General features: G+C 44.9%; 1 protein-coding gene and 1 long non-coding RNA gene across 8 annotated transcripts in view; one reads left to right on the forward strand and one right to left on the reverse strand.

Annotated features, from left to right (window-relative positions):
- The window catches only part of LOC310839028 (monoacylglycerol lipase ABHD6-like), a 46,164-nt gene extending 35,812 nt beyond the window's left edge, over positions 1-10,352 (forward strand). For all 7 annotated transcript variants that reach the window (XM_083727191.1, XM_083727194.1, XM_083727192.1 and 4 more), the window contains exons 5-9: positions 12-144; positions 1,167-1,324; positions 3,359-3,413; positions 4,895-4,995; positions 7,435-10,352. In XM_083727191.1, the coding sequence (XP_083583317.1) occupies positions 12-144; positions 1,167-1,324; positions 3,359-3,413; positions 4,895-4,995; positions 7,435-7,611 (624 nt within the window). In that variant the 3' untranslated portion in view covers positions 7,612-10,352. The remainder of the gene's footprint in view (positions 1-11; positions 145-1,166; positions 1,325-3,358; positions 3,414-4,894; positions 4,996-7,434) is intronic.
- Positions 1-26,588, reverse strand: part of LOC310839046 — a 202,654-nt gene that overhangs the window by 58,038 nt on the left and 118,028 nt on the right. The window lies entirely within an intron of this gene.

A 26,588-nucleotide genomic window follows, 5' to 3' on the forward strand; every position in this document is an offset into this window, starting at 1 on the left:
TATCTTTTCAGTTTGTTGAATGTATCAATCTGAACAGGAAACCCTTCCATCTACTTGGAACTTCCATGGGCGGAAACGTTGCAGGAGTTTATGCTGCTCAGTACCCAGCGGAGATCTGCAGCTTAAGTCTTGTATGCCCTGCGGGTGAGTGCCACAAATGAACTTTGCCTCCTGAGGCAGAAGATGTGTCCACGGTCCACGTGTCTGGTGAATTGAAATACTCAGGATGTGCAGCCCTGTTCAGGGACGTTTTTAATGTTTGATGTTTTATTGTGTTTTTAATATTGTGTTGGGAGCCGCCCAGAGTGGCTGAGGAAACCCAGCCAGATGGGCGAGGTATAAATAATAAATTCTGATGCTGATGAAGGAGCCAGGCAAATCTTCCTGGGGAGAACATTCCACAAATGGGGAGCTGCTACGGAAAAGTCCCATTCTGTTATAACAGACACGTGGCTGTTATTGGAAAGAGCAAATCAGTGTCTAACTACCTTCTTCCTAATCCTAATGTCAACACATCAAAGTGCTGAGCATCCTGCAGGCCCTTCACCAGCAGCTGCACTCAGCAATGGTTGGGAAACACAGCTCACCATGAGTCTGAGTCACCCTAGATGAAAGGTGGCCGACACGGTATCCCCCAGAGCAGGCATAGGCAAACTCTGGTCCTCCAGATGTTTTGGAACTACAATTCCCATCATCCCTAGCTAACAGGACCAGTGGTCAGGGATGATGGGAATTGTAGTCATTTAGAGGGCCGGAGTTTGCCTATGCCTGCCCCAGAGCTTGGATCACTGAACTCCTGTCAGTCCCAGTCAATGGCCAGGGATGATGGGAATTGTAGTCCAGATACATCTGGAGGGCCTCACCTTGGCTATCTTTGCCTTTGATATCCCAAACGTGCAGGAGGTGACTTGGTGACAGCCATGTATGCAACTCAAAGTGTCATTTCACCCTACGTGACGAACGTGGTGGTTCTGTACTTGGGAGGTAAGATTAAGTCAGGTCCTGACACACCCCACCCCCTCCTTCCTTGCTTGTGACTTTAAGAAATAATTGGCATGTTTTCTCTGGAAGGATTGTTGGAGGAATTAAAGGCTTGTCAAGGCCGCCTACCTATTGCGTTGCTTCTGGAGCTCAGCATATGGCTGTTCTTCTCTTTTTTCCTGCAGGGCTGCCGCCTGTCATGGAAAGCAAATTTGTTAAGCTACTGCGGGAGCTGAAGGAGTCTAAGTCCCTCAGCCAGATTCCCCTGATTCCATCCACCCCGGAGGAAATGGCAGAAATGTTAAAGCTTTGCTCTTACGTACGCTTCAAAGTGCCCCAGCAGGTGAGAAGTATGAATGGCAGAGGCGCCCTTAATTGGGAATCTTCTCTAGCCCCCTCACCCCCACCCCAAGGCTGTTCTTCTTAAGTCGAGGCTGGTTGCTGCCTTGGTAAACATTTGATTAAAGCAAAGTACAGTATCCACCCCACCCCCCCGCCACCCACAATGTCGCCTCCTAACTGGTTGGCTTCTACCAGTTCTGAGGTAACATGCATTTTAATGAATGAATTCCATTTGTGAATCGCTTCCTATAAAGTGCCTTAAAGCAATCTGACAACGAATGCAACAGCAATAAAAACAAGAAATGTTTCCTATGTAAAAATGAAATGTTTTCCTATGTAAAGACAGTTTCAAATCTAATACATCTACAGACTGGGGCTAAAAAACAACAACAACACAAAATCCAGTTATAGGTCTTGTTGAAAAAGGAAGGGCTTCAATTACTATTTATGAATGAATTCTGTCCCTTTAATCCTTAAAATTTTAATTCGGCACCTGTACAGCTGCTTCCTGGTTCCTAGGTAGGCTTGATAATAGGAAGTCCTATTTTTTTCCAACTTAGAAAGCAAAACTCACCATGAATCAGTACCTCAGTCACAAATCAACTGTACAAATTGTAACACTTGGAAATTAGCACACTCTTGTACACCTCCTGTTTAGCTTTCTGGTTTCTGAGCTTCAGATATAATTCCTTATCTCAAAATCCATGAGGTCTAGCGGATTTTGAAAGCCATGGATTTGAACCTAACCCACGGTGTACTGATAAATTTGGAAGTGTAGGACCTCATCACAGCAGCCTTCAAGGAGAGTCCAGGTTATATAACACACACTCATGCAATTTAGCCCTACTTTTAGCACAATGGCCAATATAATAGGATTAGCATAACTGCAACCCTATACGCAGCCTCCTGAGAGTGTGCTCTGCTGAACTCAGTGTCACTTGCTTCAGATTGTGTTTTAAATTTTCATCTGGTTGGTATTGCTTTCCTTTTCCACAGCATTAATTCTTCCCCACCTTTCTCAAGTTCTGTGCTGAATGTTCCTTAGTAGCCGTGTGGGTGTTTGTAGAGAGAGCAGATAGATACCAAGGTGCTATATGCAAGATATGATTTTGAAAATTGGGAAGAACAAGTGAAATGGATGTGGTGTGTGTGTGTGTGTGTGTGTGTGTGTGTGTGTGTGTGTGCAGCCTGTTCTGAAGAGCCAAGCTTTCCCTGACAAGGAAACCTGATTTCCCTTGAAGTCTGATCTGCGTGGGTTTACACAGGGCAAGCAAAGTGCGAAACAATTGCTTTAAAAATTGTGCAGAGCTGTGATTCATCCTCCCCTCGGCGATCTTTCTGAAGCAGGATTCTAACTTTCTCTATGTGGAAGATGTGCCTCCTTTCCCCTTACAGCTTGGATGAGGAACCTGAGGCCCTTCACCTTCCCCCCTCCCTGCCCAGCGTGCCTAGTGGTTGGGGACAATAGGAGTTGTAGTCCAGCAACTTCTGGAAGGCCTCAGGTCCCCCCGCCGTGCCCTACAGATTTGTAATCTTTAGTTTGAGTGCATTCCATGTTGGCTCTCATCCTTCTAGCAGCCCCCAAGCTTCTTTGCCCAGGTTCCCTGCCTCTACTTGCTGCAGTGTGTCTCCAAGCGGGTTTACGCCTCGGCTGCGTTGTGCAATGCTCAAGAGTCCTGATTGCCAGCATGGATTCTGTGATGTGTCCAGAAAACCTCTCCTACTGGGAAAGAGAGGGGGAGCAGATGGACATGGTGTGCTTGCCCTGTTATGAAACATAGGGACGTAATAAGAGCCCTGCTTGTTCAGGCCAGGGGCCTGTCTGGTCCAGCATCATGCTCTCTCACAGTGCCCAACCGGATGCATGTGGGAAGCCTGCTAGCAGGCCCTGAACACAGCAACACTCCCGCCACCTGGTGTGGAGAAGCATGATGCCTCTGACAGTGGAGGCAGAGTATAGCCATAGTGGCTAGAAGCCCCTGAGAGCCTTGCCCTCCACAAACCATTCTTCTAAGACGCCATTATGTGTTTGTAGATCCTGCAGGGCCTCGTCGATGTCCGCATCCCGCACAATGACTTCTACCGCAAATGTAAGTGCATCATGTCATTTCTCTAGCTTGGGATTGGAATTGGTGTTTGTCGCTTCTGTGCAGTCTACACCGTGGGTCGGATGCTTGCCTGCTCCCCCCACCCCCCATGGTTTGATTTGGTTTTAGGCCCATGGGATGGCAATATTGAAGCAGCGCACAGGTTAAAAATGTCTTTAAGGAAATGAAACAGTGGGGATTGCTGAGGCTTTGTGTATGCCACCATAGGAACGAAAGGAGAACTCCTCTGTCTCAGACCAAAGGTGCACCTGGTCTTATAATTCTGTTGCCAACAGCAACCAGCCATATACCCTTGGGAAGCTTACAGGCCAGAAACGAATTTCATGGTCATACACAAAGATGGAGAGAACCTCTGGCCCTCCAGAATCAGCGGAACAACAGCTGTGGGGTTTATTGCATTAGTTCAACTGTTTGTAAGGCTAGCGCTTCGGCCCCACTTTCTAACATTCTTTCCACAGTGTGTACGCCTGTTCCACTGCTTCACCACCACCATGTTGCGGTGAACGTCATTGACACATGTCATTTCTCTATGCTGTCCTTCTCCCTCTAAGTTCTGCCATTCTTCTAGGATATACCTTTTGGGCATGACCTTCTGTGCTGAAATAACAAGGCACGTTGATGTTAGGCCAAAAACAAACAAACCCCAAAGCATGGACAGGGAGCATTGTGCATGCCGCCTCATGACTTGTCATGTGAGCGACTGGAGTGTTAACCTGTGGAAAAGGCGGGAAGATTGTCATGCAGAACTCCTGCAGTTTTCTAGGTTGAGGGGCCTGCAAACTGATTAATTCTTTTCTGGGGCTGATGGGGATTGTGGTGCAACAACACCTGGGAGGCCACAAATTCCCCATTCCTGCCATGCCAGACACTTTCCCCGGGAATCTAGTATCACCAGATCAACAGCCTCCTGGATCTTGAGGTTCTGTTTGACTGTTGTGTCTCACAGCAGAGGTTTGGAATTGCAGGCACATAGCTTAGGGGTGGAGGACCTGTGGTCCTCCAGATAAAATTAGACTCCAAACCCTATCAATCACAGCCAGCATGGTCAGTGCTCAGGGACGATGGGAGTTGTAGTCCCTTCTGCAGGGGCACGGATTCCCACCTATGGCCTAAACTATATGGGGAAGTGTTGGCGTGGGTGGCGAAGAACAGAATGTGGAGATGCAGATTTTGATGTCAGACACACATCAAGTGACTTTGAAGAAAGGGAACTTCCTCCAAAGGCTTTTGCACACATCCCTCTCTGGCCAGGAAGGTTTTCCTTTTGTTATTTATGCCGTGGGAAATCTTTTTCTTCCTTCTGCTGTTTCATTGACCCAAACTGCACGATGGTTTTCTTTGGGTGGGGAGATAGGAGTAAAAGGTTAAAAACCCAGCTCGTTAAAATCTGAGTTGTGTGCAATGAAGCTGAGCTAGACTGATTCTCTCTCTCTCCTCCTCCTCCTTTTTCCTCTTCTGGAAAGTGTTTTTTGAGATTGCAGATGAGAAGTCCGTCAACTCGCTTTATGAAAACATGAGCAAGATCAAAGCTGCAACGCAGATCATCTGGGGAAAGCAAGATCAGGTGCCTCAGCCAATTTGTTTCTGCTTCCTTCTCCTCTTCTCTCCTTAGTGCAACATGTAAAGATAAATTAGAACAGCAGAGTAACCAATAGGGAGAGCAGGCAGATAATGACGGCAACTTAAAGATTAGCAAACGTGCTATATGGTGTAAGACCAAACCCCACCTCATCAGATTAGGAAAGCTGCATTTGCGCCTGTCTTCTACCGCTCATTTTCCTTCTATGTAATGTGTGAGAACGAAAGATCCCTGCCTGCTCAAGTGGACTTTTGTCTTGATTAAATGTAGTGGGAGATGAGGGGATGATATTGGATAAGAGAATTGCACATAGAGGCAGAGGAGAATTTTTAAAGAGACGGACGTAATTTGTGCCTTGTGCAGATCAGAACACCATTATTCTTCAGATTTCCCCCTTCTAAAAAAACTTTAATGAAATGTGTAAAAATAAAAATGCATTTTTGGGTGAAATACATTTAGAAATGCATACGCTGAAGTAAAATATGTATTTAAACATTAAAATACATATTTAAATACAAGTTTTATAAAGTTAAAAATAATAATCATGGGACAGAACTCGCTTTTTGATGAATGCGCGCATTCAAACTGCAATTGTTCCTCTAACAGAGATACAATTCCCAGCACCATTAACTGACTATAGTTCCCAGGATTCTTTGGGTTGTATGTTTGTGTGCTATAAAAATATGGAGCGTACACAGACTCAAGGTGCAAATCGACTGATCTGCCCATTCCTTCTCCATTGGACACGCCAAACTCTTACATGTGCTCAAAGATTTCCCCATTCATTTTGGCAGAGGTAGCAGACCCGTGTGCATATTCCTGTGTATACAAATTTGCTGGCTCCATTGAATTGAATGGGAATGTTGTGCTCCCACACCTGTACAAAACGGTTGGATGAGGGATGAGTGAGGGTTGTATGATTATTTTTTTTAAAAAAAGGTTGCGCCGAATACCAATTCACCCCGAGTTCCAAATGTGTTTTGAGAAAAGGTACCATTAGCACAAGATCTGTAAGTTAGCGAGAGAGACGTTGCCGTGACAACTAAAAAGGGGAACTGTTCTATGATTTGCTGGCACAGTTAAAAAGAAAGCTGAAAAATGTTAACTACGGGAAGGAAATGAGGGGAATGTGAAGAAATTATCAGTGAGTAGGAGGAGGAAATGATTGTGTATGGAGGAGCGCCGGTGCGGGGTGGGGGAATGGGGACGGAGGGCAAAGCTGAATGTAAGCAAGGCTGATTTGGATGAGCAGGTACAGAAATTGGTTTGGGGGCTAAGAATATGTAGTGTTCAGAAAGCCTCCAACAATCGTATCCTATTTCCTGCTGGTAGTTGATCTCTTTCCCTTCTCCCCAAGCATGCCTGTCCCTAGTTGCTGAGCAACTGCAGCAATGCTGGAGCGGGTACAAATCAGCCCTGCAAGCTGAGATATTTTTGGTCCACAAGAGTTGACCATGATGAGCTGCTTCAAATGTCAAGAAGTTCCAACACTGAGGCAGTTTTAACATTTGTCCATGACACTCTGTGTGTTTGTTCGTGGGGAAACGGTAGCTCACTGTGGTTTCTGTGTATGCTCATGTGCTTATGCCACACAAACAGAATGAAACAGCGTGATTGTTGAATGGGGCGGTCCTTAGCTACAGATCTGCAGGCAAGGAGGAAATCTGTGGGGAACTGAGGGCAGGGCAGAGGTCTTGGGAGATAGAGATGGAGCAGGAGACAGATCTGTGTGAGATTTCTTACGGCATGAAGTCTTCCTGTGGTTTGGCACCATAGAAATGAACTGTCATCAGGAAAAAACAAATGTGGGTTGATGCAAATCTGGGGGATACACCAATACAGTGTTTGGGTTATATATTAAATTCAGGTTTAGTGCTCAGCTGTCGAGAGTGTGAGTGTGTGTCTTCTTTGTTTTTGCATCCCCATTATCGTTGGTTCCCTCCTTCAGTTTGGTCAAGTGTTGCTGTTTACATATGGGCCAAACTAACCGTGGCACAACTGGATCAGTTAGCAGTTGTGTGAATGCAAGAATGAATGGTAAGAGTGTGGGGGCCCTGATCAGAACCTGGGGTGCAGCTTTGACACCTCCTCTGCAATCCAAATAAAGATCACCCCCCCAAAAAAAATACCCCACATGCCCTTGCTATTTGTATTGGGCGTTCCATTAGAGCCAACTTTGTTTAAACGTCAGTCTTAATTTTAAAAAAACAAGAAACGCGCCATCCTCAAGAGGCACATTATATCACAATGCTAGCCTTTGTGGAATGCTTCTTCTGACAGTTTTTCTGATCCAGGCCAAGGAACTGAGCAAAAGGTTGCCCTCTGTTTCCCCTTTGGCATGTTTCCACGGTCTTTTGACAAGCATGTCGTCCACATGAGTGACACCAGTTCCTCTTTAGTTGAATCCTTTTTCTCCTCGTCTAGGTCCTAGATGTTTCAGGAGCGGACATCCTAGCAAAATCGATTCCTGGCTGTCAGGTACACATTCTGGAAAACTGTGGACACTCGGTAGTCGTGGAACGGCCCAGGAAGACGGCAAAGCTCCTCCTGGAGTTTTTAGCTACGGTGCAGAATATGGATCAAAATAAGAAGCTGGCTTGAACCGCCCACTGTCAAGTTGAACCCTTAAGCTAGATGTTTCAGTTATGATGAAATACTGCTGATTTGATCAATTCTCAGGGGTCTCATACAGAACTTGGTGACTGTGCCAAAATCCCTGAAGAAACCAGATTAATTGATATATTTAATTTGTAGGACCGTCAGTGAGGTGGCTCGTGGGATACTGAGTCCAATAAAGTCCAATAAAGTTTACATTATCCAGATATTTTGGGTGTAGTAAAAGAGCCATCAGAGTTATGACTCTAATTTTTCCGTTCAGGCACTTTCCGTCTATTTTTTGATAACGTTTCCCACTCCTTTCTATCCAAGTTGGGCTAGATAACATGCATGCTAGCTAGACAGAGTCGGACCTATCTTACCTTGCCAGAAATGTACCCATTTCTTAAACTGTCTTTGGTAATTTTTCATTGAATTGTAAATCTAGTAACATGAGAAGAAGCTGGAATAAGGACAGATCTTTCAGATTCTTTCTGACTTTAGTGAATTTCTTTGCGAAGTTCCTGAATTATCCAGAAAGTATGTACCCTGCATATCCATTGGCCTTTACCTTTAGCATACATGTAATATAATTATTTATATATTAACTAGACTATGACCTCAGTTCAGAAAATTCTATATCACAGAATGTACTGGCCACTCCTAGGTTTATGCAGCTGTGTTATGTGATCTAGCACAATATCTGGCTAATTGGAATGTAGATGCCAATGACATTCATCTTGAAACATATAGGAAAAACCAGTAAGGAGCAAAACTTCATAGACTGAGAGCGAAGGGATGTACCTGCCTCTTAGTATATATGGCCTTGCATGATAAACAATTGTTACAAATGATTCTTAGGATCCAGGTGGTTGCTAAAGTGCTGTTTATGTCGCTCATCAATTTATGATTTCAGCAGAGAAGGAAGGCAATGCATAAAAATTTAAGGGCACGGAAGTTTTGGAGAATCTGCAACTCTGCAATGTTTACACTGATTTATTATGGATGAGTTTTTGTATCCCTCAAGAGCTCCGTTTCTTACGTATGTACTGCCTTAATAGTCAGTAATGCTGAAATAATTGGTATAATCTGATTTGAATCAGGAAAGGTTTTTTTATGGTTGTAGTATTCAAACAATTTTGGGGTAACTGGCTTCGGGATTCAGACTCAAGGGGGAAATTCACTATGTACTAAACAAACACACAGACAGAGCATAGGTCTACTGAAATCAACAGGACTGTTCCTGATTCAAGCAGTTAGCATATTCCCTGTGAAAAGTGATCTTTCTGTGCAGTTAATAAACCAAGCGGAGCCATTTCTGGAGCCATTTTTTTCCATCTAGATGGGACTTTTCCCAAGCAATAATGCTGTATGTAGATAGATGCACAAGTGATCCAATTCAGGTTAAAGTTGGGATGAGCTGTTTTCTCAGCTCTTTTCTTAATTGTTTGTTCTGCTGAGTTATTTTGATGTAAATAATTGAGTTTCTTAATGAATTCTGTGAATTCTGTGAATGGTAATGTCTTGGCTGGGAGGGGAGGGGGGGGAATGTCTACATGTAAAAATAAAATCTAATTAGGGTACTCTAAAGTGAATTCTTTATCAGATGCATTTTCAAGTTTATTGGACCAGAGCTTAGAAAATATGATCAGCTTTCCTTCTTCTAGGTATTTGTACTCATTTGCCGTTTCAGCTCTTTAGCTGAGTGAAGTTTCTGAACCAGGTTTGTTTCATCTTCTTATTTGTGATGCTCCTTTTTAAAAAAAACAAACCAAAACAAAACAAAAAACCCACACACATTAATGAGGTTTCTGAAAATCTCCCATACCAAGAAACAGACAACAAACATCATTGTAAAGTCTACAGTAGCTATAATTTACAGTGAGTGGTATGGGTACTTAGGCAGTAGCGTCGTGGTTGGGAAACTGTGGCTCCCCAACAGTTGTTGGACTCCAGTTCCCATCAGCCCCAATTGGCATGGCCAACAGCCAGGGATGATGGGAGTTGCAATTCTGCATCACCTGGAAGGCCACAGTTTCCCCATCCCTGCTTGTAGCCTATTGTACGCTTAGTCCAGAGTATCCCTAATAAGTCAGTGGATCCATTCCAAAGTATGCTGATTGCACATTGCAACTTCAGAATAATTTTGTAGGCAGACTTTGGTTCTCAGCATTCCTTCTGCTTTTCTGTGGGGCTGCTGAGTTCATGGGACCATAATGTAGTTGTATGGCTACTCCATTTCTTCCCCAGTTGTAAGTGCTAAAGGTATGGTTTCTTCTAATTTGTAAGTATTTGTGTATTCTAAACTTGCATTTACGACTGCCATAGTACCTTTTGAAACGTGATACATAGCATCCCTGTGTTTGACCCATTGCTGGTCTATCTCTTGCACAGGTGGAGAAAGGAAACATTCCACCTTTTTATTCGAGGGGATCGGGAAAATGTGTGCTTTTATCCAGTAATTGCTTGATCAACATTGCTGCAACTGATGGAAATAAAAACAAAGGGTGGTATCCAACTAAGACATACTTAGACTTGCTGGAATTAATGGACACGACTAACTTAAGTACATGGATTTCAGTCAGTCTGCTCTGAGTAGGACTTGGTCAACTACCACTCAAAGAGACTGGCATCTTGATGCCTACAAAAACCAGAGGAGTTAGAATTTTATTTTATTTTGGTATGGCTTTCAGAAGTCAGTGTCATGTCGGCAAAAGGACTTAATTAAAATGTAAACTGAAAGAAAACTAGTTCTCTTTTAAATGTTTTCACAATACTGGGACCTTATTCAGTTTGCAATCCACCCCTTCCAAACTAAATATCCGCACGCTATAGATAGTCTTGATATGCTATAATGCTTGTTTTTATGCCTGGATTTAAAAGAGAATGTGAGTGCATGTGTAAATGGACAGCAAGTGCAAAGACGGGGAGAAACGGGGGAAGGTGTTTCCAGAGACTGGTACTGCACCCCTACAGGGATGTAAGCCTTGGCAAAGGCCCATTGATGCCAGCATCTGGAAACAGTTCTGAGTAAATGGCACCCTGTTTGTAGGCAAATGGATCATCTACATCCAAACCTGTTTAATTCTATTCCCTTCTTGGGCCATTCAGGTAAAGAAATGTGGAGGCACTTCCAGACTGCCTCTTATTTGGGGATGGGATTCAATTGCATTCAAGCAAATTAAAGGTGATGTGGAGGTCACGTGCAACAAACTGATTTCCCTCCAAAGATCAGACTTTTTCGATAAGGAAAGTGACAGGTGAAATATACTCGGAGTCGAGAGTGGATTTCATGCTCTTTATTCAGCTCATAGTGGTGAGGAGGAATGGAAGTTCCCCCAGAATGTCTCCTTTATATACCTTATTTACACAATGGGCCCCACGTGATTGGCTAATTCTGGGATTCACCTGTAGGCCAATCAGGTTGCGGATTCACTTCCACCTGAAGCTGGATTGGCTCCTGTGGGCCAATCAGACTGCTGCATTCTGAATCCTATTGTTCTAGGACCAGTCAGACTGCTGCCTTTTGGATCCTATTCAACTCAGTACATAACAACAGGGAAATGCATTGGAGCACATGGGATAGCATTTCCTTTGAAGCAACGTCGTCGAAGCCACAAGCAAATAGTAGCAAATGCTCATTAAATAAGAAACGTCGTCTAGCCTCCCCGCAAGCAAATCCAGATGGATGTTCAATGCAAGCGCCACGGGACTATGTTTAGTTAAAAAGCAAGGTCCAAATACTCACAAAAAAGTTATTGACACTCAGGAATAACGCATAACCTTCACTGAACAATCCCGCTTGTGAAATGGTAGCACTTCAGTACTGCGGCAAAACAGGATATTTGGGTTTAATGCACCCCAGGGGGGGAAAGTGACCGAGAATAATTCTTTGGGTGTGTCCATATTGCAGAACTTGCTGTGAGTCTTGTATGAGAGAGAAATGGGCATATTGCTTTACTGAGATCAGTAAACAGAGGAACTGGCAACATCTCTCTCCCCACCATTGTCTGGTTTTAAATCCCTGTGGCTGTGGCGCTTATATTAGTGATCCTTATGGGGATGCTGAGCTAAATTTTGCATCAAATAGCATAACGTGTTCAGCCTATTAGAGCAGGGATGGAAATTCTGTCTGTGTCTGTTAGCGGCTTTTTGCTCCATAAGAGTCCTCTCTTGTAATTAAAGTGACTACAATAGATTTAATCCTTAACTGTTGTTATTCATATATGCACTGCTAAGTGCTTAATGAGAAGCTGTCCAGTTCACCAGTGACAATGAAGGGGCTTAGATTTTTTCAGGCTGGAGCATGTAACTGTTTAAAGGCCTGCCTCATACAATTTATTTAAGCATGACATCACCTTCACCTCTGTTTCACCTTTCTTGCTGTTCCAAGACTGGGCTTTATTACAGCCCGCTTGCAACTTGCAGTGTGTGTGTGTGTGTGTGTGTGAGAGAGAGAGAGAGAGAGAGAGAGAGAGAGAGAGAGAGAGAGATATTTGCTTTCTCCTGTTTTCTAAAGTGGCTGCACCTCTCTAGACTTAACTATCCTCATATGACATTTCAGTTTGTAGAGGGACAGAAAGGTTTTAGCAGTGCATTGTTTTGAAAGCCCGAGTTAGGAAAAACCCTTGGAGGGCAGCCTTCTTCTGCCTTTGCCTTTATGATAAATTCATCATGTCTGTCCCACAACAGAAGCAGAGTTTTCTGCTCTCCTTTTAAGACACAAGGCGCTGGGAGAATCACCCTGCATGAATAAAGAACCGGTTCTTTATTTTTAAATCAATGTCATCATAAAGGTTCTTTTTTATTTGGGCGTTGTGCCATTCAGTGATGTGCAATACATGCTCCTGCACGTTCTCTCTGGACCTCCAGCAGAACGCTGCAAGTAACTTCCTGGTTTGGGAGTTAGCAGCAAACTATCTAAACCAATATTATGGACATTAGTGAACTGTGACTCTTATATCCAGGAGCTCAGGTAGAGTTCTGCTAAGCTCAAGTCCTTTAAAGTGTGGTTGTTGGGTTAGAATGCATGACCCCATTTGCATGCTCTTAGTTGAATTTTAGATTCCCATAATGGGAACAGAGGAACACGGGTGGCGCTGTGGGTTAAACCACAGAGCCTAGGTCTTGCCGATCAGAAGGTCGGTGGTTTGAATCCCCGTGACGGGGTGAGCTTCTGTTGCTCGGTCCCTGCTCCTGCCAACCTAGCAGCTTCAAAAGCACGTCAAAGTGCAAGTAGATAAATAGGTACCGCTCTGGCGGGAAGGTAAACGGCATTTCCGTGCGCTGCTCTGGTTCGCCAGAAGCGACTTAGTCATGCTGGCCACATGACCCGGAAACTGTACGCCGGCTCCCTCGGCCAGTAAAGCGAGATGAGCGCCGCAACCCCAGAGTCGTTCGTGACTGGACCTAATGGTCAGGGGTCCCTTTACCTTTACCTTTAATGGGAACAGAGCAGGCTAACAGCCAGCCAGGTGTGATATTCTAGTCATACTAGTTGTTTTTTGGTTTCTACCTTTTTAATTCCTACGCTGAGAAGTCGCCCAAGGCTCTGTCTGTGCTGTCACTGCCTACGCATCAGATGTGGCCGTGCCAAAGCTTCAAGTTCCTGCTGAAACAGCTGCCATCTGGAGAATTGCCCATGCTCCTCCAAACCCTGCTTGTGTCTGACAGTGCAGGTAGAGCTCATCTCTTGCAGGGAGTTGCCACCATCTGCCCCTGCTTTAAAGAGCTGTTGCATTCATGTCGTTTGGATACTTTGCGCTGCCTGCAGAGAATGTCTCCCTGCATTTTGTTGCAGGGGTGTAGGTATCACCCCGACACCTGTGCAGTTCTGTAATTTTGGAAACAGTTCCATTTTCCCCATAACCTGCCCCCCTTCTCCCCATAAGCAGCTTAGCAAGTGCTAATATGCATTCTTTTGTGGGGCATACAATGTTCTTTCTCCTTCCCTCCAATTAAAAGAGACCAAGAAAGATCTGAATAATGGACACACATACCCCCCTCTCTCACACAGCTTCAAACAATTTGTGTATGCTGAACAAAGCTTGACATCACAACATAATAATAATAATAATAATAATAATAATAATAATAATAATAATTTATTTCTTTTGTGTGTGGAACTGGGGGGCTGGATGTCATTGACTGGTTGGGGTGCAGAGGAATGATGATGATGATGACGACGATGCTGATGCTGATTATTACTTATACCTCGCCTATCTGGCCAGGCCTTCCCAACCACTCTGGGCGGCTTCCAACAGAACATTAAAAACACAAGAAAACATCAAACATTAAAAACTTCCCTAAACAAGGCTGCCTTCAGATGTCTTCTAAAAGTCAGATAGTTGTTTATTTATTCCTTGGCGTTCCACAGGGGAGGCGCCACTACCGAGAAGGCCCTCTGCCTGGTTCCCTGCAACCTCACTTCTCTCAATGAGGGAACTGCCAGAAGGCCCTCAGAGCTGGACCTCAGTGTCCAGATTGAACAATGGGGTGGAGACGCTCCTTCAGGTATACTGGGCCGAGGCTGTTTGGTGATGGGAGGAACTAGCTGGGGAACCCTCAAAGGAAGAAGGCTTGGAGCCCACGGTTTGGTGGTGGGACAATGATGAGTGGTCAGAGGGAGAAGACAGTCTCAGAAGCTGAAGAGGCAATAGGGCTGAGTGAGCTGGGGGAGTCTGTGGCAGGGAGAAGTCCAGAATCAGAGGCAGAAGCTGAAGCAAGGGAGGAAGGAGGCCAGAGGCAGAGATAAGTCCTCCTGGCGAAGAGGCACAGGTGTCTCCCCCTCCTGCTGTGACAAGTTTCCCTTCCCACTGGTGTCCCAGAACTAGAAGAGACATGAAAAGGGTGGAGGAGAGGTTGGCTTCACACAGGCACAGTCTCTGATTGCTTGGGGAAAACCCTGGAGAGGATGGGACTTGTACGGCTGAGGAGAGGTGGGGACTTTCAGCCCCAGCAACTCATCTATGGGGCAAGACCTCCTGGGGATGAGCTGCTGTGCTCATTAGGCCTGAAACACTGCCAAGTCTGTGCAGATCATGTTCTTGCTAATAAAGAGTTAACTCCAACTTGCCTGGTGTGATTTACTGCTGGCTTGCTCCTGACAGTGGGTGGGAATGATGCTCTCCTCTCTGGCTTGGGTTGGCAGTGGCCAAGAAAACAAAGGGGTGGCAGAAAGTAACACTGAGGGGGAAAGGTGGGGTGCCTTTGGCTCTGGCCTTGCCCACTGCTGGTTTGCAGTCTCCAGCAGATTACACACATGAGGCATAATGCCTCTTGACAGGAAAAAAAAGATCCTCCAGAGATGGGAGAGAAATTCAGTTCCATCTGCATTTAAAGGTGGACCGAAATGGTACATGAATTGAAACGCAGCCATCCTTCGAGACTCTGAATTTTGCAGTGTCATTCTCCAGCCGAGAAATTTCTACAAGAATGCATATACTTGTGTAAAGTATCCATTAAAAATACATATTTTAGTCAAAATAACATACACAGATGCATTATTTTGGGGATAGTTGCTTTGCAAAATTGTGTATGTGAGGCACAATTGCATGCAAACATGTCTGTTAGGAGAAAATTGCACTACAAACCTGGTGGATTTTCGTGAGGACTTAAAAAATATATATCCTGAAACTGATGTGGAGGACTGAACTTTAGACTCTGGTGTATGGGAAGAGAGCCTGGACATTGGCCTGTCTGTGTATTGGCTGTGATGTGAAAACACGGCGGCAGTCCATTTCTAAGAGGCCTGGGCTCAGAGCTCAGTGGAAGCTCAAAAGTGCTGCAAAAGACAACCATGCAGAAAAGGAGCTCAATTGCTGTTTATAGAAAAAAAAGGCTCTTCTAGTCTCATTCATTTCAGTGAGGCAAATTTGAGTTTGAAAAATGGCACTTGCTCATAGAGAAGCTGTTTCCTTCATCCAGGAGGAGCAGCCTCCTTCTCTCCTGTGGTAAATTTGGATAGAAGGAAGCCACATTGTTTTTCTTTGCGTGGGAAGGCCTGAAGTGATGTTCCTACTCCCCTGCTGCAAAGGGCTTTTGTTGTTTATCCATCGCTTTTCCCCATGTTTGCCTTAAATGCTTATGAATATGATATATTATAATGCTCCTGAGGTGGAAGGGGAAATTAACAACAAGCTGCATTGAGACACAGAAGGTCTCACCTTCATTCACCTTCCATGTAATTTCTGAGCAATATGGGGGAGGAAAGGGAGAAATTTGTAGTTCTTGTGACTGAATAGGTGACAATTCTCCATGTTGCTCTTTGTGAGGGAAATGCCACAGGAACACACAAAGCTGCCCTAGAACATTGCTCCACCTGGCTCAGTGTTGTCTAGACTTTGCACCAACACCTTCCATCTTCAGTTCCTAAATGATGTCAGACCACAACCCCAGCCATTCCAAGCCAGCTTAACCCAATGGTCAGGGATGATGGGAGTACCTGGTTGGATCCACAGTTGAAAGAAGTCTGGTCCATACTGATTGGCAGATATTTTCCAGCCTTGCAGTGAGAAGTGTTTCCCAGATCTACCTGGAGATGCTAAGGGTGGAACCTGAGGCCTTTTTGAATGTGCTCCACTACTGAGCTGCAGTCCTTTTCTTGCAAGGACATGTCAGTGTCCTAACAATGCTGCCCTGTGGTTCTCAGACACCATTAAGGAACAGAGTGCTCAGGTGACAATATGGATGGTACTTTTGCTTGACAGGATCTCTAGCCCCATCCCTTGTTTCTCAACCACTCCCTTATCAACCCACTGCAGAGAGAATTTAGCAAGACATCAGGTGGGATAAACCATTCCGAAGGCTACCCCAGTGTTCTTTTAAGCAAACCTGCCTTGTTGTTTTGAAAGGATTCTTGGGCTGTGATATAGCTGCTCAGTGTAGTGTTGCCAGCTGTGGTGTTCTGAAATAAGGAATGCCTGCTTTGTTCAATGGTGCATTGATGCTCTGGGGACATCTGGCTCCCCTGTGGGTCTGCGCTGTCACTAGTATTTCCACCTGGCGAACAATGGCCCTGGATAAATGAGTGGCATTGGTTTCCTGCAGAGAACCCCCAACAGGAATCCAAGTTTCAGCTGAGAAATCCCTTTCTTAGTAATGATGTATTTGCATTTTGCACGCAACAAAATCTTCATCGCAAAATAACATTAGCTTTATGGGTTTTCAAAGGGGATAGCACCATCTAGAGACCACAAAGGGCAGGAAACCATAAGGCTATGAGCTTAAGCATGAGTTGTGAAGGTGGCAGCAGAGGCAGGGGTGTGTGGGTGTGTGGGTGTGTTTCAAGAGCAAGCCATTTACGAGGACTTACTTTTAAAAACATGACAGTACAGTAGTAGAAAATCAGTTCTATGCCACACTCAAAGGGCTGATAGCAAAAAGAAGGAAGGGGGGGTGATTTGTTGTATAAGGACATATTCAGGCATGTTTTCAAGACCAGCAAAGAAGTCAGAAAATCCAAGCAACTAAACGGGGACTTGGAAAGAGGAAAATATATTGGGAGAAGGATATGCACCAGAGGAGATCTAATTATTTGAAGAGCCTGGCTCCCAGTCGCATGATGGAGTGGCAGAATACACTTACAAAGCATCCAAATTATTTTGCTCTTTAGCCTAAAAGCAAGAATGGGGATGGGAAGATGGGAGATTCCTGTTATTTTAGAAAGTGCGCTTGGTCTCTCTTGGCTAGCATGTATCTGTGTATGCGCATGTTCATACCCTCAGATGAAAACAGGGACTTTTCTCACCCCCCCCCCAAAGTGGCCTTCCTTGACTTCCCTGTTTCTTGTCCCCTGCCCCCACAGACAATTTCCCTTCAGAAGAAAGGCACCACTGCACCAATGGGACACAGCATATGCTCCCTCCCCCATCCTGAGAAAATCCCTTAATCCCAATTTTATTTTATTTTATTCCTTAGCAGATTTACAAAAAGAAACATGCACAACAATAAATACATTTTAGAAAGGGACAAGATTAGACGGAGATGCACAAAGCTTTTTTTTTTTAATAAACAAAGCCCAAGACTCCTTGAGCTCTGCTCTGCTTCCTCTTTCTTCCTGCCCTCTGCCTGCCCCTCAGAGCTGGTGTGTCCCATGGGGTTAACAGCCTCTCCTCCTCCTGGCCTGCTCTCCAGCAGCTGCTACGGAGGGAGGAGGCTGGCAGCCATCAAGAGGCAACAGGGTGCTCCCTCACAGCCATGACCACCACTATTGTTATTGCCACTTGGGACAAGTGCTGGCTCCTCCTCCTCCTCCCTGAGCTCAGCAGAGGCAGCACTGGCAGGGGAAACAGGGGCATTCTGGGATCAAATCAGAAGCTGGGTGGCTTTCATAATTGTGGGACGGTCCCTGGAATATAGGGACACTTGGAGGGTATGCATGCATGTCCGCATAGAGAATAATTTGCTGATTCTGTGACAGTAAAGGGGCTGCAAACCCCAGAGATGGAGGAGCCAGCTTTCTTGAAGGGATGCTGGAAGACTGTTGGGAAGTCCTTACAGGACTGGCTCTCACACAGCGGCTGTGTCACTCCCATGCAGCCTCCCGTCATTTGGGTGAAGAAGAAGAAGAAGAAGAGTTTGGATTTGATATCCCGCCTTTCACTCCCTTTAAGGAGTCTCAAAGCGGCTAACATTCTCCTTTCCCTTCCTCCCCCACAACAAACACTCTGTGAGGTGAGTGGGGCTGAGAGACTTCAGAGAAGTGTGACTGGCCCAAGGTCACCCAGCAGCTGCATGTGGAGGAGCGGGGAAGCGAACCCGGTTCCCCAGATTACGAGACTACCGCTCTTAACCACTACACCACACTGGCTCTATGTAGAAGAGTGGCTTTTGTGCATCTTGAGGCTGCACCTGAAGGCATGATGTAATGCTGAAATGTTCATCACTTTGCATGTTTTCACTGGGAAGCGATTCGCTCGTAAACAAACCCTTCAGCTGCTCCTGAGCACACCACTACAACATTTCCTTTAAAAAAATGTTATCTGACAGCATGGCCATCTCCTGGCAGAAGGCTAATCCAGCTTTCTTGCTTTCTGCTAGAACCAGGCTTGCGCAGTTTGATTGCTGCTAGCAAAGCCCTGCAAACTGCATCATTTATTCGGAAGAAAGAACAGCCATATTTGGAACGGCTTGAAGGAACTGTGAAGGCACAGAGGAATTTCAACATGAGACCTTTTACTGGAGAGCAAATGAAGAAAAGGGGGTGTAACTGCAAAAAGCAAACCCGTTTTGTCCCAGCAATCTTCTTTGGGCTAAGAGAAAAAGGATAAGGGAAGGAGATTTGACAAATTTCTGGATTTTGTCATTTAAAAGCTCTGGTACAGAAGATGGTCAAGTTCCCGACAGTGGCAGCAGGTGGCAGCATTGCCTCCCTTAAAAGGATTCTTCTAGTCACTAAGACAGCTGGAGTTATTGTACTTTTCCTTAAGCCAATATATTTGTTTTTCCTTCTTCCTACAATGACTGCTTGTTGGGTTTTAAACACGGGGTCCTGATCTTCATCTCCTGGCACATTGTGTATCCTATTGTGGCCACTGATGTTTACTCCAGGATTTCTGTACAGTGAATATCTGTAAAGGACACAAGATTGCCTTAAGTGATGGTAAAATGATATTGGCTAGGTGCTTGAGCTCACTTGTCATCTTCCCTCCCTATCCTTTTTACCTTTTGTGTCATGTCTTTTAGATTGTAAGCCTGCGGGCAGGCACTGTCCAGTGTAGAGCATATAGGTAAAAGATGAATTATACTGTAATTTAGAAAAGGAGGTTGCTAACAAAATAAGTGACAACAACGGCAAAGGAAATACTGTCTTTGGAGCAAGAATTATGAGGATCGCTCATAAAAACGTGTCTCCCATTTGAGTATTAACTGTGGCAGCCAAGTTAAAACCCCCTTTTTACTGAGCTTGTTATACTAGTTGTAATAAATGTCAGGAATGTCTGCCCTGTCCCTTGCAATGGATTAAAGCATTGCTCTGCCGCATCGCAGTCTCTTGGCTCTTAAAGTTGCAAAGTTATTAGGATGACCAGCTTGAATGCAACTGTTCAGGGATGGTGGGGGTCAGGGTGGGAGACAGGTGGACCCACAGTTAAGCTGATGGCGTGGGTGCTACAACCTCCTTATTCCATTAGCTGCAGCTGGCTGGAGTGGCTGCTGATAGATGCCAACTGTGAAAGAGAAGACCAATGCTTTTGTGCTAGTGTGACTGGAGGACTGCATTGGGAAGATCAGTGTTCAACTGCGGGCCCCAGAGTTAGAAGAATTCTTTAAGCCACCTGTCAAATTATGTCCTCCCCCTTCTAAAAACAGAAGCCATCACAAAAGGGGAAGGAAAGAGATCACTTCTCCCTACTTGCTCCCCCCTTGGTGAGCTGAGCACTGGCTAAGATGCAGCTTAAGTAAATCTCTTCCATTAGATGGGTTGATCATGACTATTCTGCTTGGTACAAACCTAGGTATTTCTAGGTGTGGCTAACCAGACGTGGAGCAAGCCTATTCTGATTACCTAATTTTAAATATATTAATGTCTCATTCTGCCCCTTCCTTGCCACCCAATCAGGTGGTTCTTTGAATCTGTTTGAGAAGTTCAGTAGTAAAATTGTTCTGGGCCATTCAAGTGACTATAAGCAAGGGCAGGCAGACTTCAGGAGACGTGGGAGCCAGACTAAGTTAATTGAATTTGGGTCCCATTGAAACCAGCGAGACAATTGAAACCAGCTCAACTTACTTAGGCTGTATACACACTGTGCATTTTAAAGCACCTCCTCCAATAATCCTGGAAGTGTCATTTGTTAAGGGGTGCTGGGAATGGTAGCACTGTGAGGAGGTTAACTACGCTTCCCAGAATTCTTTTTTTGAGTGGGTGGGTGTGCTTCAAATAGTTTGGATTCAACCTTTCATTTTTATTGGAACCCTGAGACAGACCAGCCAAAGCAACTCAGAGGAACAGACATATGCTTAGGATTAAGGAATGGGGTGCCTCTGAGTTCATGCTCAGCTGAGGATTTTGTTTTTATTACCAGAACTGAGCTCACAATCCTGTCACAGAAAAATCCACTCCTGTTTAACCCCCACCCCCAGCAAGCATTTTAGCAGCATTGTTTGGAAAGGGGGGAGGGCTTTTTGTTTCTGCTCTACTGCAAATCATCTACAATATCTGTTAGTTAGTAGACCCTGATCTACCCCAAAAAGTTAGGGCACAGAACAGGAGCAAGTCAGACAATCTGGATGGAGATTCAGTGCTCCACTTTAGCAAATACCCCGGAAGGTGAAGAAGGACCCTTCCATTCTAGTGGCACAGGCGACCTCTTGTCTAGATTCATCAAGCTGTTGTTTGTTACCCTTTTTATCTGAGGAGACAGGTGTGGTTGCAGTGATTATTTGATAAAGGAATCGTGTTCAGTGCTGTCCTCTGGCAGTTTTCTTACACAGCACAATCTAGATTAGGAGAATGTCCATTGCACTGCAATGAGTGAGACTTTACTATGTGCAGAACAAGCTGTGTCTGTGGTTGGGGTTTCAGACCCTTTGGAGCTGAGAGCTGTCAAGGCTAAAGCTTATTCCATAAAATGTCTGGACTTGGAAGTTTAATGGCAAGTTAGCTCAGAACAGGTTAAATCATTAACCTGGTCTACAAAAGGACCCTGTAAGAATTTACACCTCTGGATCAAGTCATTCAAGGTCTTGGACCCCACCCCCACCCCCTTCTGAAACAAACCAAGGGACTGTGGGGAAATCCCAGCAGAAGAAAACAATAGCAGGTACCTTAGAACAGTGCTTGGTTCTCAGACAAACAAAATTCCTTTCCCTGGAGCTGGCACAACAAGCTAATGGGCCCTGGGCTATGATTTGGGAACAAATGTTACCAGGTGACTCCACCAAATTTTAATCAAGGTGTGGTGAAACATTTGTCTGCATAAAGGGAAGACCTATGTTGTAAACAAAAATTGCCCTTTTCCCTTATGGGGTATCCAAGAGCCCATATGGAGTCCTTACATAGGTTCCCTATTGGTAGGAGAAGATAACAGAGGCCAACCAGAGAATATTGAGAAGTAAAGCAGCTAGTAAGCTTGATCTTTATTGATCTGTTGCAACAGGGAACTCCCCTCACCCGCAGGAGAAAGGAGGAACCCAGAAAAATGGCGTGCAAGGCCTTATAAAGACTTTTGAAATTGCCACCCTGTAGATCAAGACCACCCCCAGAAACATCATACATACATCACAGAAGGGGTGTAACCTAAGGCCACCCTTCAGATACATCATACCACAAAAAGGCGGTCTAAACAGAAATTTGAATGTTGTTTTTCTCCTGTCGTTGTTTATCTCCTGTCTAGCAGGTTACATGATTGGATTTCCTGGGGAGCCTGGGCAGTCTTTTGTAATGATAAATACTTAGTTCCTGGGCCAGGTCACAGGCTCACACCCTATTCATATCTTAAATGTGCCCTTAAGACAGGATTTGTGAGGAAAGAGACAATGGAAGGTTTCCCACTTTGACCTTGCAGAGAAAACATTTGCTCAGTTTAGGAATCAAAATGGTTCTAGGTTGGTCATCTCTGGGTTCCAGTTGGAGAGAGTGATCCTGTGCTCATGTCCTGCTTCTGAGCTCTCCACAGATGGATGGGAACAAAATGGATTAGATGCTCCCTTGTCTGATCTAGCAGGAGCCATCTTATATGATTATAAATCCTTTCAAGTTGTAAGACAGAGATAATAGAATCATAGAATTGTAGAGTCGGAAAGGACACAAGCGTTATCTAATCCAGCTCCCTGCAATGCAGAAATCTCCACCAAATTATCCCTGGCAGATGGCCATCCAAACTCTGCTTGAAACCTCCAATGAGCTGGAGCTGATGGGAGTTGCAGTCCCAGCAATATCAGGAAGGTCACAAGTTCCCCATTCCTGATATAGAAGAACAAGTCTTGTGAAGAAGAATAAGCATGGCTTCTCCAAAGGTAAGTCCTCTCTAACACTGATGAATTTGTTCAGATGGTTGATAAATATGTGGAAAGGGGTGATCCAGTAGTATCCCATATAAATTCTTTCCCCTGGTTCCTACAGGTAAAAAAGTCCTGGTACTAGTTTCTTTATTTACCTGTATCATGCCTTTCCAACCTAATGTGACTGCTTTGGGCAAATAGCGCAGAGGAAAGGGTTAAACACCTACTTTCCCAGTGCTACTGCTTTGATAAGAATCAGAGATGCTTGTGGTTGCTTTAGTTTTAAAAAAAAACAAATCAGGAGATCGGATCACAAATTTCCAGCATCACGCCATGAGTTTTGGCCTTAGGTGTGAGGTGCCACTGCTTGTTAAAACTTGTCCGTTATCCTGAGCAGAGACTCATTTCCCTTCCGAAGAACCACAGACTCTCTCATGAGGCTTCTCTTACCCTTGCCAACACATCACCCAAGGAAACAAACAAAATCCTGTAGCCAAGAAGAATTAAAATCCCTCCCATAAATATTTCCCTGGAGTTTATATCCAGCACGTACACACTCCTACACACAGGCACTGAGAATTAGTAAAGATTTATTGGTGTAAGAGGGCATGGCGTGCCTCAGGATATAGTCACTGGCAAATAGAGTGATGTCAGATACGGTAAGGAAATCATACCTGGTTTGAAACCTGTGGTTTCAGAAGAAGTGATTTAATCTTAAGCATTAATTTGGATTTTTAGACTGGCTCTTCTTTGTCTTCTTCTCATCATCAATTTATTAATTGCCTTCTAAACAACTGCCTCAAGGCAGCTTAATTAAAAACTGTTAAAGACAGAAAAAATGGCAAATATACTTAAAACGAGACTAAAACCCAACAAGAGGACACTTATGGCAAAACAAAAACAACCCAGCCATTTATCCATCTGGGAAGGCCAGTCAGAACAAAAACTATCTTCAGTTGTTCCTGGAAGACGCAGATAGTGGGCTCCTTTCCTATCGTGACAGGAATACTATTCCCCAGAAGAGAGGGAGCCACACTAAAAGGCTTGCTCTGAGAAATTTGGATAACCATTTAGAAGGACATAATGAGGCCAGTTCTGTATCTTGGTTTCAAGCTGCCTAGGAGGTTTTCATCTGCTAGCCCCACTAAAACTTCTATCAGCTTTCTGAGTATGCTACTTCACAAAGTTCCCTTTCTCACCTGCTCTTCCTCTGAAGCTTTTTTAAAAAAGACCTCTTGCTGCTCAAAGATGCCATCGAGAGACTTCGTGCAAGGAATGAGAGCAACGCTGAAACATGTTTAAATCTTGAACTGAGCCCTGAGAAAGTTTTGTGTAAGAAATATATATAAAGCTAGATATTCCTTTTAAAGCCAGTGTGAAACTCTAGCCTGCAGGGATTATTAGGCCCGGATGGGGTGGCATGCAACTAAGTTTTACTCAGAGTAAACCTATTGAAATCACCGGACCTAACTTAGTCATGTTCATTAATTTCACTGGGTCTACTCAGAATAAAACTTAGTTGAATGCCACCCAATGACTGTAATGATAAGCATTGCCCCATAAGTGTCCCAGTGCTCAAATTGTAGGAAGAAAGGCTGTTAATGAAAACACGTAAGCCAAGCCAAGCCCCCTAATAGGCTTCTAAAAGCACTGGGTAAGTGAACATTCACAAAAAGAAAGAGGAGCCATCTTCTTCTGGCCTGGCTTTCTGGTAACTTCCTCAGTGAGCTGCACTGCCATCACCCCAAACACCAGCTTTCTTTCATTTCCCCTGGATCTTAAACTTCGGGTGGCCTACCTGATTCAAGCCCAGTTTAAACATAAATAACCCTAAGAAGGAAGGGCAAGGACCTTGGGTAAGGCAAGGCAAAGGACCCCTGGACAGTTAAGTCCAGTCAAATGTGACTATGGGGTGCGGCACTCATCTTGCTTTTCAGGCCAAGGGAGCCAGCGTTTGTCCACAGAAGCTTTCCAGGTCATGCGGCCAGCATAACTAAACCGCTTCTGGCGCAACGGAACACCGTGACAGAAACCAGAGTGCACAGAAATGCCATTTACCTTCCCACCACAGCACTACCTATTTATCTACTTGCATTGGTATGCTTTCAAACTGATAGGCTGGTAGGAGCTGCGACAAAGCAATGGGAGCTCACCCTGTCACGGGGATTCGAACTACCAACCTTCCAATTGGCAAGCTCAAGAGGCTCAGGGATTTAGACCACGGTGCCACCTGTGTCCCCAGGGACCTTGGACGTACAGGGAACACACCTGGAATGGGCAGGTGCTCAAATCACCTTGTGGTTGCAGCCTTTGCCTGCTGGGATGTATAATATTTCTATTTAAATTGTAATAATTACTTCTGAATTTGCACCTACACATATAAATTGGTACAAGTGCAAATCGGCTCCCGCTTTGTTGGGGATGCAGAAGCCCTCGCCCTCTTCACATTTCCAGTTCGTGCCATTGACTTCCATGCTATTGCTTTAGCCCTCTGTGTTGTTTTCGTCCCGGGCGCCTGTGATCTCAAACCCTCCCTGGCTTCTCTCTCAACTTCCCGCCTCCCCTCCCCTCCTACTAGTTTTGAACTTGTGTTTTTGGCAGAAACGTTGTTTACATTTCTCACTCGGCCATCTTCATGTGTCCCTCTGGTTGTATAACAGTTCAGCTGAGGATAATATACAGAAACTGGGTTTCCTTCTCACCAGCTGCAGATGATCCTAAACTGTGGGCTCTTTATTCTCAAATGGTCGTACTGCCTGGAGACCCTTTTATGGACACAAATAATGGGAAGGCAGTGTAAATGGAGACCACAGAACCTATTGCAGTGATTGTGATCTAATATAAGTTCCCTGAGGTGAAACTTCTCAATCTGCTGTATTCATTGCTTTTGTTGACCCTGGTCTCTCATTTTCATTACAACATCCTTATTTCCCCCCTTGGAGTTTGGCATATGGAAACCACCTGGCAATGAGCTGCTGTCACGCATCACTTCTCTATTTTGTTGGGGCTTCCCCACTCTGGTGTCTTCCAGATGAGGTTGATCTCCAACTCCCATCAGCTGCAGCCAGTGTGGCCATCAGTGAAGGATGAAGGCAGTTGCAGTGCAAAACATTTGAGGGGAACCAGGGCTACATACACATGAGTGCAGAGCTTTCCAAACTTTTCATGTCGGTGACGCACTTTTTAGACAGGCATCATTTCACGACACAGTAATTCAGTTTTACTAGCAAACCGGAGGTTAAACTAACTCCTTTCCAGCCCCGGGAGGAGCACGGGGAGAGTTCACACGACACACCGACACACTGCAGCCGACACACCAACATGTCGTGACACGCAGTTTGGAAAGCTCTGCATTAGTGGCTGAAAATGCAGCAAGGCTTTTCCAATATGCTGACTTTCAAGTTGCATTTGCAGCTGTTGAACATGCCGGAAAGGAAGCAGGGTGTCTTTGCCCAATGCATATCACCCGATTCAGGGCCGTCTTTAGCATATGCACCGCCAGGGTGCAAAGATCTGCCCCCATTTTTTGAGGGGGGCAGGTCAAAGTTGCTGAGATTTTTTTAGGGGCACAAGTCTAAGATGTCCAGCTTTTAAGGAGGCGAACAGCGAAACCCGCTAACATGAAAAAATAAAAAGTGGCAGCGATAGCTCTTTCGCAAAATAGAACGGAAATGACCCAGCGATCAACTGTGATCATGGTTAAGAGCTAAGGCGGCTTCAGCGCCCAGGTGCCCCGCACCCTTTGCACCCCCAGGGAGAGACGGCCCTGACCTGATTTGCTTCCCTGCACCTGCAATCCCATTCTGTGCAAGGAAATTGTCATCTGTGCATTTGCTGTCAGCTGAGCATGCGCAATCACATCAAATCGGGGTGTTTCTCAAGAGACTCCAGGGTAAAAATGGATTGTGACCAGGGCTTGCTTTTCAGCAGGAACTCACCAGAACTCAGTTCCGGCACCTCTCAGGTGGGGGCCATTGCCATTCTAAGGGAATGAGGGAAGTGTTCAAGGTGAGTTCCGGCACCTCTTTTTCTAGAAAAACTGC

Source organism: Podarcis gaigeae (genome assembly GCF_964106915.1).
Source record: "Podarcis gaigeae genome assembly, chromosome: 2".
In the NCBI taxonomy this organism is placed as follows: domain Eukaryota; kingdom Metazoa; phylum Chordata; class Lepidosauria; order Squamata; family Lacertidae; genus Podarcis; species Podarcis gaigeae.